Source organism: Pterocles gutturalis, unplaced genomic scaffold, assembly GCF_000699245.1.
Source record: "Pterocles gutturalis isolate BGI_N339 unplaced genomic scaffold, ASM69924v1 scaffold5798, whole genome shotgun sequence".
NCBI classification, from domain to species: Eukaryota; Metazoa; Chordata; class Aves; order Pterocliformes; family Pteroclidae; genus Pterocles; species Pterocles gutturalis.
In genome coordinates this window covers 33,196-45,440 of record NW_010117836.1, presented here as the reverse complement: position 1 = coordinate 45,440, position 12,245 = coordinate 33,196, and the positions used below count along the sequence as shown (strand labels likewise).

The 12,245-nt window shown below is 43.4% G+C and overlaps 1 protein-coding gene across 4 annotated transcripts in view; it reads right to left on the bottom strand.

The window, feature by feature from the left end:
- Positions 1-361: 361 nt before the first annotated feature.
- Positions 362-12,245, bottom strand: part of DEPDC5 (DEP domain containing 5) — a 44,189-nt gene continuing 32,305 nt past the window's right edge. For all 4 annotated transcript variants that reach the window (XM_010075951.1, XM_010075952.1, XM_010075953.1 and 1 more), the window contains 9 exons: positions 11,586-11,663; positions 11,011-11,143; positions 10,029-10,137; positions 9,515-9,739; positions 5,428-5,597; positions 4,298-4,469; positions 3,135-3,195; positions 2,053-2,135; positions 362-1,156 (listed from right to left, as the gene is read on the bottom strand). In XM_010075951.1, coding sequence (XP_010074253.1) covers positions 861-1,156; positions 2,053-2,135; positions 3,135-3,195; positions 4,298-4,469; positions 5,428-5,597; positions 9,515-9,739; positions 10,029-10,137; positions 11,011-11,143; positions 11,586-11,663 — 1,327 coding nt within the window. In that variant the 3' untranslated portion in view covers positions 362-860. The remainder of the gene's footprint in view (positions 1,157-2,052; positions 2,136-3,134; positions 3,196-4,297; positions 4,470-5,427; positions 5,598-9,514; positions 9,740-10,028; positions 10,138-11,010; positions 11,144-11,585; positions 11,664-12,245) is intronic.

Below are 12,245 nucleotides of genomic sequence, written 5' to 3'. Positions count from 1 at the left end.
AGGTAGGCACCTTAGTTTGGCTGCATGCAAACATTTCCTAAAATCTGCTTCATAATCCTCCTTGTTCCTCCAGTCTGCAGCATCTTGTGATCAGTTGTCCCTGATTTCTCCTAAGGCTTGGGTGCTGGCCTTGCAGGACAGTGACTGGCTCCTTTCTCCTGCTGCACAACACTGTTCTAGATCCAGAGCTGGAGACAAAGTCCTGGATGCTTAAAGGACAAAACCCCACCACTGAACTTGGAGCATTTCATTATCATGCTAGACATAAGCAGTACTTAATCTTGGCAATTATTATCCTTTACTCCCCAACTCTGTATTGCCGTCTAGAGTTATAAGAAAACATCAGGTCACTTGATTTTCTGCATATTTACTTATTTACACATATGAAATTTAACAAGCGTCTCTTGCATTTTATCTTACATATTCACACCACCAGGTACACACCTCCGAAGGGGAAGAGGCAGGCTGCTGGCAGGCACATCAGATGCACATGGCACCAAGCGTTTCCTATGACGGTAAGCTGCTACCATCACGCTCTGTGCTGAATCTAACTGCCCTTGAAAACCATTTGCACTCTCCCTCCTGTACCTCTGCTCTAACTGAAGTTTTGGCAATCAAGGACTGCAGCTACTTGAAACCAAGCTGAGGTCAGGCGACAGATATTGGCAAGCCAAGAGCTCAGATTCTTTTTCCAAGGGCTTAATCAAATTCCGTTGAATATCAACAGCAATATTGATCAAGTCCCCTTGGAGCCTCAAGATGAATCCAACAAAGAGGCTCTTTTCCACTCATCCTTCACCTCTACTTCCTTGCCACAAGGTAAAGCTTCTAGCTGTCTCCCCAAGAGATACAACCCTCTTTCATGGAGCACTAGCATGCATCTTATCTAGGCAATCAGTCCAAAACAAAACAAGCCGGCTATCTTTGTTCCAGCAAAAGTCTGTAAAGTCTTTCAGCAACCGATCAGCAAACTTCTCATCTCCAGTGGCGCTGGACCGCCACGTTTTCGTCAGCATGGTGTTGTAGGCCCAGTTGTAGCCAATGCGCTCTTCACAAAACATGTTCTGGTTGGTGGAGCTAGTGGAGTTGCGCCGGCGTCGCTGCTGCCCACAAGAAAATTTCCGCTTTGAATACGGTAGCTGCAAAAACACTGTCCCTGCAGGAAACAGACAGGACTTTACTCTTAGGCAGACCTAAGTCCCTACAACTGGTAGCTGACTCATTAAATTCTGAAAAGGAAACTGGAATGAGTTTTATTTAATTGCCTTTTAGCAAGATCAAATGGGATACACTTTTCCTCCTTTGCTTTTACATGCTGCCTCCTCCAAATAACAGCACTTGGAGAGAGCACACTTAGTCTTGCCTTTCTCTCGGTAGAAGGGAATGAAGCGAAGTTGTAGGCTCTAATCCATCTTTCTAACTTCACATCAATTTCCATTCTCTTCTGCAATTTTCCAAAAGCTCTCCTCCTGTCATTGTCTTCATGTCTCAGCAACCCCTCTGAACACACTGAGTTATTTTACTGTAATACCACATGCATGGAGCTGAGTTAGAAGTGCTGAGAGATCACCAACATCTATGAAGGCACAATGAGATAACAGTGAGAGCAAGTGGATCCTAAATGCTTTATCCGTCTCCCACACAGTGTGTATGGGTAGAGACACATCTACAACTGACCTTAAGCATGAGAACAGAGCACTGACTTGTTCCAACACCTTTCCCTCCCTCTAGCTTCTAGATACCCATTTATGCACGCTGCACTTAGAATATGCTCTGCCTTTTTTTTTTTTTTGCCATCTCCTGGAAATAAAAGTTTTGGAGACACTATAAAGCAAGATTTCATATCAATGCCATTGATCAGCAGCAACACTATCTGCTTTTCCTACTGCGTCTCCAGTTTTCTGGTTTGTGTTGGCTGATACAGCTACTTGTCATCTGACTAGGGACATAATGAGGACCAACATCACTGCCATAAAATACAGACTGCACGTAAGATGGCTCTTATTTATAATCACCTCCTCCTTGTCCCAAAGCCTGCCAAATATTGCTCACCTGTGACATGGATATACTGGGGCTTGTTCTCAGCTGGGAAGTTGAATGCAGAGGCTGAATATTTATCTTGCACAAATCCGAATCTGGAGAAACAAACACCAGGGAAAGAAAAAAAAAAAGCTAAAAAGAGCCACTCCAGGTAGGATTCCTTCAGAGGCACCAGGGAAAACCTCCCTTTTTTATGGCCTGAAGGCAAGGACAGAAGGGATGAAGAGAGTTGAGCTTCTCCAAATTATTCTCTGCCCCTGCTAGGCACAGTGTGAAAGCTTGTAACGCCACACTGATCTCTGTCCTAACTTGTAATGGAAACAAGAGCACTGGGAGGGCACTGAGCAGTCTGACAAAATGGGGCAGCTGCACACAAAGGAGGGAAGAGCGATAGTCAAGGCAAGCATTTCTGGGGTATGATTCAAGCTGTAACATTTTTTTCATGCTGGGCAATACTCCAGAGAGAACTTCAAGCAGCTCACCTGACAGTTTGTCGCTGTTTGGAGAACACCTGTTCCTCTCCTGCTCTCTAAGCTAATGAAAGCTTATTTCCAAACTAAAGTCCATTACAAAAGGCAGTCTCTCTCTATCATGAAAAAAGACCTCGGCAGGAACACCACGAAGCAAACTGGCAGCTCAGGCACACAAAGGGGTAAGGCTGGATAGTATTCCAAGTTTCCAACAATTCCTTCTCAAACTGGGCCCAGCCTCCTGCCTATTGCCGGTCAGCGGTTGTCATCCAGTTCACGACTGTGTTACCTACACATGGAGGAAACAACTGTCCCTTCTCAGAATCTATTTACAGTCTACCTGCTTCTAACTCAGAATAACAGGGCACCTTCCAAAGGCAACACCCTCCGTAGGAGGGGAGTACTGTTTGCTAATGAGTGACAGGCTCAAACACTATCTACCTGCTCCTTGCACCCACAGAACTGCCTCCAGGTATTCTAGTTATATTTTAGTGTAATAACCTGTAAGCAGGTTTCAGAGAGGCAGATGGCACATGCAACTCCGGAGTGATTGCTCAGCACAGGTCTTCATTGTACGTTATCCAGGGAGAGATGAACCTTTCAGTCACTCTGCTCTGTACGTACCTGTATGCTATTGCTTCCTGGAGGAGATGCATACGGTCCCAGTATGTTTCTGGTTCGAAGCCTAAAACAAAAAGGTAACAATTACCTAGTAAAGCCACACCATTTCCATTTTTTCCAAGACTTCAGTTTTCCTTGGCAGACCTCTGTGCATGTTGTTTTTTCTAGTCATTTCTTTTAGCCATATTTTTTTCTGTCAGCTGTCCCTTGAATGCCATCTTATTAGAGATGTGTCTTGTACCCTCCAGTAGCAGATTTATCCCTGAATTTAGCGTCTCTTGAGATGGAGAGGAACATAATGGAGTGTGTGGGAGAGGGCAAGGAAGGAGAGTGGGCTGCTGTGTATCACCACAGAGTGCTCTGAAAATACTTACTTGGTGGGGCTATGGTGACCTCACTGCATATGGATTTGTCACTGATTGTTTTACACTTACACCTGGACACTGGGTCAAGGGGTAGTGAAAATAAAGAAAACAATAATCTTTAATATTTTAAAACAGAGCCTTTTGCTAACTGTCCCTTCTCATGGTGCAATTTTGCCCCTGTCTGCACGGGGACAGAGTCCCCTGATCTTTGAGCTTCCATCTGAGACCACAACAGCATCACTCAAAGGAGAGAGGTCACCCTGCAGAAAAGCAGATTGCAGTTTCTTGCTCTTAATCTCATGTGCAAACACTCTTACCATGAATGCAGCCATGGCAACAACAACAACAAAAAAAAGAGGATGGCAGTCATGAAAGCCCAATCTCACTGAGCGGGAGAATAAACAAACACAAGGTACAAATGCAGAGCAGCTGGGGGCAGGGTCTACCAGCAAAACAGATTCTTACAGTATAACATCATGTCAAACAGAATAACTGCTTGATACACGCTCTATAAGAGTATGCAACATTATGGCAACAACGAACACCAGAGACACAACCTCTCCTGTGCCTTGGTACTTCTTGCTGCCAGCTTCACCTGCTGCTGCATGCTGACCAGCCTGCCAGCACAGCTGCCTCCCTCCCAGCACCACCTTCCTGAGGGTGGCTGCTGACATGTACAGACAGGCCCTTCATCCAGCTACAGCATGGCTGGTAAATGAGGTTCTTCATGTCAGCTACGCGCCAGAAGGGTCCTGATTGCAGAAAAGTATATCAAGGGGTAAAGCAAAGAACATTTCTTACCATCAAACAAATGCTCACTACCCTCCTTCAACAAGCAGCTGACATTGAGCGGGATGAACAACTGAGCTCGAAGCGGGTCTCCGTACAAGTAACTGGGCAACGCAAATGGGCCTTCCAAGACTGGAACTAGCAAGAAACCACAGGATGTGGCTTTCCGATGCCAACCCTGAACCTGAGAAAAGAACCAAACAATGAATCATACAACATATGTCAAACTGAAGAAGGGCACTTATGTGCACAGGAGCAACTCATTCCCCGAGCACAGATTAGACGGGGTCAGTTCTCCCCAGGCTCAGCTCCCTTTGCATGGCAAGCATACGAGCATCCTTGTAAGCAGAGCAGTACAAGCACAAGACACCAGGCTTTCCTTTTTTAAGTGCCACATCAGTCAGAGAGCACTTTAAAATAGGACATTTTTCAGGAACTGATTCAGCCTGCTTATCATCAGTGGCTAAGCACTGCTGCTTTACTGGAACAGTGCAATAGATTTTAAATAAAAGCAAAAACAATCACCTAGTGCTATTTGTCTGTGTGGGGTAAAACCTGGTGTTAAAGAATTTGAGTTTTACAGAAGCTACAAAAGGGAAAACAAAAAAAAAAATCTAAAAATTAAAAAAAAAATTACACAAGTTGTTTGCGTTTTCTGTTCAAAATGTTTTCAGTACGTTGGGTTTTTTTTAATGCTAAAAAAGCATGCTGAACAGGAAGAACATATAGCCTGGAAAAGCCCTGTCATGAAAGCAATTCCACTGAGATTTAAAGTTTTCAGGCTTGGGGAGAGAAGGAATGCAATGTGAAATAGATTCCTTTCCAAGGAACCAGCTCAGGGCTTAAGATGTGCCTAAGGGGGACTTAAATATCACCTTGACCTGTACTGATCTCTGCATACTGCGCATGAATGCCACTAAAAGCAGAACACTACCCTGCAGACTATAGATAACATGATAAATGATGACCAGATGCAGCAATGGTAGCAACCATCAGTACCAACTACTTATGGAAACAAGGGCAGATCCAACCCACTGATTGTCTCTCCTCTGATACTTCCCATCACCTTGTCCCCAGCAGCAGAAGGGACACAGAGGCCAGATGGGCATTGCTGCAGCCACCCAGCACACAAGGACTCTTACCATCTCAAACAGAACCGCTGCAGTCACTGCCATCCAGTGTAACTTGATTTCAAAGGCAGCATTCAGGGAGAAATTGCCATGGTAATAACAACTGCACCACTCCAAACGGTCAGTGCGGTTATTCACATCCACATCAAGCGTCACTGTCCGTTGCTCAGGCACTGTGGCAGCTACGCAGCCAATGAATAGGGGGATATTTAAAAGATGCATTAAAGAGAGGGTGGGAGACAGGATGAAGAGAACAGAAGAAACAAAATAAGCTATTTGAAATGGATTTGTCCTCCCACTCCTCCCCAAATATTTATTAGGCTAGCAGAATAGTCCCAGAATGCTGCTTATCCACATCACAAAAGACAAAAAAACTTAAGTATTACTCATATAAGAGGTCTGTGCCACAGAATTACCTCCCCAAGCAGTCAAAAGACATTTCAGCTGCAATAAGGAGACAGAACCAAGAGTCAAGCCGCTAATCAATAAGCGACTGGTGCCATAATTAATTGTGGCCAGACAACTTCAGTTCCTTCATACCCAAGACATTCCAAATTGCTTTTAATATTTCTATATGCCCCCACCAGAAATCACAACAGGGCACTGTTACACAGGGCAGGAGCATTCCAGGACTTTCCACAGCTAAAGGAGATTAGAAGTTAAAATTCTTGTTTCTTTAAACCCATATCAACATCCCACATTACCGCATTGCTAACACTGCACATCCAGCACTTTTTGTGAAAGCATGAAAAGTCAGCCAAGACTCATGCAGCAGCATTAGGATCACTGTGACACCTTCTAGTGCTTTGCAGTAAGTGCTGGGATAGTGCCCAAGATCCAGCTCCCTTTGTGCCCTACACCCCAGCAACCCAGTGAAAGAAAATCTCAGATATCGGGCAAGAGAGGAAGAGAAGCACAGACAGTGGAAGTGACCTGGCTGGTGCCATACAGCAGGCTGCAAGGCCAGGGATAGAGCCCAGATCTCCTGACTTTGAGACTAAAGTCCTGCTATGAACCACGTCACTTTCAACTTTTCTTAAGGTAAAAACATAACATTTCTATAATGTTAAAAACTGTCAGAAAACAAAGTGCTGCAATGCCACTACTGAAAACCTTTGCCCTTTTTTTATTGCATGCATGAGGGATGGATATTGTTATTCCTTGCTTAAGTAGAGGAAGATGTGCACCCTTCCATAGACTCAGCTTTTAAATGACCTTATAATTTAATGGCTTAATGGCATTTAAAAAAATGGTTGTAGTTCTTCCTCAAGGCAGATGGAAAGTTCCCACCTTCACTTCTACTGCAAGTTAGCTGTAAACAGTTTTTAAGAAAATCCTTTATGTTGCTATTACCGCAGCTTAGGAACAGGAAAAAAAAAAAAAAGAAAAACCCAAGAAAAATGGAAGAATATCACACAGCTTCGTAAATAAGATCCATTTTTGTTTTTGGGAAATGTATCATCTGCAATTTCTGAGTTGGTCTGGTATTGCCAAACAAGACCAACACCTTATGATTTTCTTTCTTGCTCCTTTTCAGGGGAATATCACTGTGAATGCAATACTTGCAGTTAGAAGGTTACAGTGCCAGTTTTGTAACGAAGTATGTTGGAAGACAACATCCCAAAAGCTGTAAAGCGAAAGCAGCTCAGTCAGGTAGGTGTTGGTCAATGGCTAAGAGGTCAGTGATAACACCAGAGGCCAGCGTGCCCGAACTAGCACACTGTGAAGAATGAGCTCCCTGCTCCCTTAGGCTGTTCCTTTTTGCAGATAATGCAGACTCCCCCTTAGGGCTGGAGCTTCTCTCTCCACCCTGCCTGCAGCTGTAATTCACAGGTAACAGCAACAGGAACACAGTCCAACCAGGTGAGCTAATCAAAAGGACCTTAAAACCTGATGACAAATATCCAGGTGCCTGAATTCAGAAGCTTCAGACAAAAACCAACTTAATTTGAATAGAATAAACTCTGGCTTCTGTAGATCTGATTTTAAGAGGACTCACCTGCTTCTCAATTGTCTTGTACCACTGAGTATTTAACTACCGATTTATTGAGGAAATCGGAGAGGAGCAGGCAGGTTATTCTCCAGTCACAGTCTACACTACATACACGACTACAATTGCTAGTGCATGCATTGCTATAAATCAAAAGGGACAAGATTAGGTATATCACAGGTGAGACTTCCACTGGGAAGGGAAAGGGGACAATCACTGGGCAAGTAACAGGTGAATTGGGAGGGATAATAAAGATTTTAGAGATACGTGGAGCTTGTTCCAGAGCTCCCAATGCTTGCATGCATTTTTATGTCACAGCCTGACATTTAGGGAAGGTGGGGAAGGGAAGAAATAAAACCACAACCAGATCAAAGCCAAGAGAGGAACAAATGAAGTCACGTGGACCAGAGGTCATCTGGGTTTAGTAAAGCTCCTTGCCTCAGATGAACTGGTAAAGGGTTTTTTGAATGCTGTTTAGAAGAGGGACAGCACAGAAACTTAAACCAGTTCCCTTGTAAGCAAAAGTTCCACACTGGATTTTTCTCCAGGAAACTATTATTTCTGGAATAACCAGACTGCATGTGAGCAATCTGGAGGCGTTTTTTGTTCATCCAAGGACTGCAAACTAGTTAAATAGCAGAATGGACATAATTCCAACTGAAATGAAAAAGGAGGGCTACACGGGTGTGCCACTACATCACCTGCAGAGGGAATGCACTGTTCCCTGGCTGGCGATAAAGAAAAGGTGACAGGGGCACTGCAGCACCCTTCTTTCTTTGCCCATTTCCCCAGGCACAAGTTTAGTGAGTCTCAGTCTTCTCATCTCACAAAAGAGGACAGACACAGAAAAGTGAAGTGCTTTTCTGAGGCTAAACAGTGAGTTAGAGATCAAAGCAGGAACAGGATCTTGCTCAAGTGCCTCCAGCCCTCACAATACTGCCATGCCAGCCGATGTTCAGGCTTCAGCTCCGGCCAGTCACCGAGCTAATGAGGTTGGACACTAGCCAAGGCAACAGATTTATCGTGTGACAGGGAAAAATATCCTGCATGTGTTGGCTTCAGGGAATTAACCATTAGTTCAGACTTCCTATCCTTAATGCCCTCCAATTTCTGCTGCTGTTCCTCTTCAAACAAGGCATTCAGGAATACGCAAGGATTACTGCAACTTCAGGTTTAAGAGATACTGCAGCAGCAAGTCACTTCTCTTCAGAAGGTCAAATATACAAAACTGGCAAACAGCAGAATTTTCTTTTTTATCCTTAATTGACAGGCCTCTAAAAGATGCATCTAAATAAATCTGAAGTTGCAGTTCCATAGCAAAGATTTTTCTCTTAATTTTAAATAGGGAAAAGAGGAAGAAAAGCAAGTGACTCAGGCTGGCCTGGAAATGCAACAAAAAGCTGACAAAGCAACACAGTCGATCATGCAGCCAGTATGTTTCACAGGCTGGTAGTGGTAGTCAGTGTTATACTTCACACTTTACAGAACTTCAGATGTTATAATGGTATCTTGCCCAGCAGCAAGATCTTGCATACGCAAACCCTACTGGTTCCACACCGCAGGGACCACCTGCAGCTGGGCTTCCCAGACTTTAATATAAAGAGTCTGGCTATACACAGCTCCGACCAGCCAAGAAGACTCCAGCACATCACAGAAATCTTACAACACATCTGGATCTCGCTGTGGCATTTGCCATTAAGCAGCAATTAGACATGTCATTTTAAGTGCAGTTTGGTTGCTCTGCCGTTCTCACAACTTATCCCTCCTTGTTCATCACAAGTTGTGAAGAGTCTCTCTGGATCTGCACAAAGTCAGTATTTTCCTCTCTGAATTCTAGAGGATGGCATGGGGGTGGAGGTTCAGGAACACTGAATATTTAAAGAGTATTTTTTACTGTATTCCAGAACTCAGAAGCAAAAACTGCCCGCTCAGCCAGTGAAACACACCTCCAGCATATGAGAACAAGTCCACATGCAAGACATGTAAGGCCAGCATGAAATTCAAAGCTTTATTGCTGGTCCACGTGAGATCATACCCTTGGCTGGCTGTTCTTCCCTTTCAAACTATCCCCTTGAACTTCCCCAGCTGTCACCTGTGCTGTGCATCTACCTAATAGTGCAGCTGCCTGGCTCCGTCCTCCGAAACTGCGGCTAAAGGAACTGTGCCTACTTGCATAGGAGGCTGGGCGGCTGGGCAGCCAGGGCAGGAAAAACGCTGGGATTTCCGAGTGCAGGAGCTCTTCTGCCACAAATGCCACCTCAAACCATTTCCTCTGGAAGGCAGAGAAGTCATCCACAGCAGCTGTGTGCCACATAGCAGGCTGCTGCATGCCCACTGCACAAAAAGGAGAGATTGTAATTAGAAACAAGTGCTCAAGACGAAGAAAGAGATTTAGTTCTTTCTGAAAAAGGGGAAGAAAAAAAATAGGTTGTCGTGTGCAATTCCCTCCCCCACCTCCACCCCACAAAAACCCAAAAAAGTTGAGTTTCTTTGACTGTCTTTAGAGCAGTGTTTTTGGTTGCTCCCGAAGAGCATTTCTGCTGCAGCACCCGTAAGAATCACGTACAGATAGTAATTATGCAAAGGGATAATGAGGAAAGTCTTGTAATGACACAATGCTGACCTCGGTCTGGTTCTTTGTCCACAACAATCTTGTAAAAATAAAAGCCATAAATAAAGGTTCGCAAAGCTTCTCCAGATGCATGGACAATAAGCTGCTCTTCTAGCATTTTCTGGGGGAAAAAAAAAAGAAAAGAAAACAGAGCAAACACAATAAAAAAGACAAGTCACTCTTCCAGTTACATAAAAAGGTTGCTAGAGAACATCAGGAAATAATTTTCTTTTTCTTAACATCTTTTTGTCCAGGTATGTGGCTAACGAGAATATCATCAACGTTATCTCTTGATATTCAGTAAATGTAGTAAGTCCTTATCTCCCTGAGAAATTGCGTTTGACCTTTCTACAGATGTCTGCCTGCCTTCCTTACCCTGCTCCGGTTTTATAGACGGATTTATAGGAAGGTAAGAGGTTGGAAACATTCTAGGTTCTCTGCTAATTGATATGGGATCTCAGCAGAGGAATGAACTCCAAAACATTTCCAACCTTTTGCCCCTGACACAGTTCGATAGGGAAGAAAAAGAATTCACGAAGAGAAGCAGTGCATCTTCCATAAAGAGTGCATACTTCAGCATCCATAAAAGAGAGGTCATATACTGGTTTTATTATAACTTCATTAACTTATTATTAGAAGAAAAACCAAAACTAAAACCAAAACCAAGTCACACTGTAGTGCCTCATAATTCTAACACAATGGAGAGTTCTTGGTAACTGCTAGCTAATTGGAGGCTATAAACAGAACTGTCATCATATATAAGTGGAAAAAATAATCCATATTACCACTGAAGAATATGTTGTTGTTTTGTGATAGGCAATCCAATAAATGTCATCATTACCTCCTATTCTCTTGAACACTGTTTTCAATACCTATCAATAAGATGATTTCAATAAGAAACCGAAATTACTGCTATGCTTTTCTCTACAATTCTACTTTCTTCACAGAGGGAGGTATTTCTGGCTCGCCATACACCCCTTGATAGTTCTCTTACCTGCATTATGTCAATCGCCATGGCCTGGGTTTGCACGCCTTCCACATTATTCACCAGCCAGTGAACAACTTCTGCACTGATGAAACAGGACGGAGAGAGGCCCTTCTGCTCAGAGAGCAGCTGGATCCCAGTGCTGAATCACAGCAAGTCACACGTTAACATGGAGTGATTGCAAGCTCTTTTAAGTTACAAAGACAAAAATCACAGCTGGGATAAAAAAAAAGGGGGGGGGAGGGGAGCATAAAGATACAGGACAAGAAATGCACAATGCCCCCAGAGTGACCCATCATTAGCTCCTGATAACAAGAAGAGCTGACATTTTCAGCACTTTAGTGTCTTACTGCAAATTCTTGCTCTAACAAGATTCTAGGATTCTAATAATTGAAGTCTCTGTAGCAATAATTGTACCTCAACTTCTGTAAAATTCCTTATTGGAGAGATTGGAACCGAATAACAAAAGGACACTTAAAACTCTTTCACAGCTGACAGGGGCTCTCCTTTGAGTGACTCCACGCCTCCTGTCCTCTTACAAAACATCCAGACAGATGTTAAGCACATTTATATTAAAAACTTACGTGGGGTGTTTCATGGCTTCAAGAATCTCTATTAAGGTGGAGGAGGAAGTCAGAGTGCTTGCTGAACACTGCTGAGAGCTGGGATGTAAACAGAAGCGTGTTTAAAAATCAAGGAAGCTGCCAGATTTGTTCAAATATGTACATTTAAGAAAAACACTCTCTTCTCTTCCCAGCAATGACTTTGCCACATGTATTTCCATTTTCATCCCAAGAAGGACAACTATAAGTATCAGATCTGTATTTTCTCCCTGAAGTCGTCATGTCATTGCTATATGGACCCGATGCACACTGTATTACATACAGCCGTACTCAGGAACAACCGAGAGCAAGCATTTTGAGCTTAGCTTTTTCTTTATTACTGTAATATACAACTGCAGGAAACAGGTGCTAATATAGTTTATTTTTAATGTGGCTTCCTCCCTGGTGTCTCACCTCCAGGTTAGAACTTTTTGGATTTCATCAACCTAATGAATCCAATTAGACCTGCAGGGCCCCTCTTTGTTAAAACAGACAGAAGACAGATGTCAAAGCCTGGCTTTCTGCTAACAGATTTTAGAAAAGGAATTTCTTCATTTTTCTTTCTTGAAGAATGAAGTGCTCTTTGTGGGTGGGGAAATCAGGCCTTGTGTTCATTTAATTCTGGAAAACTGTGTTGCAAGG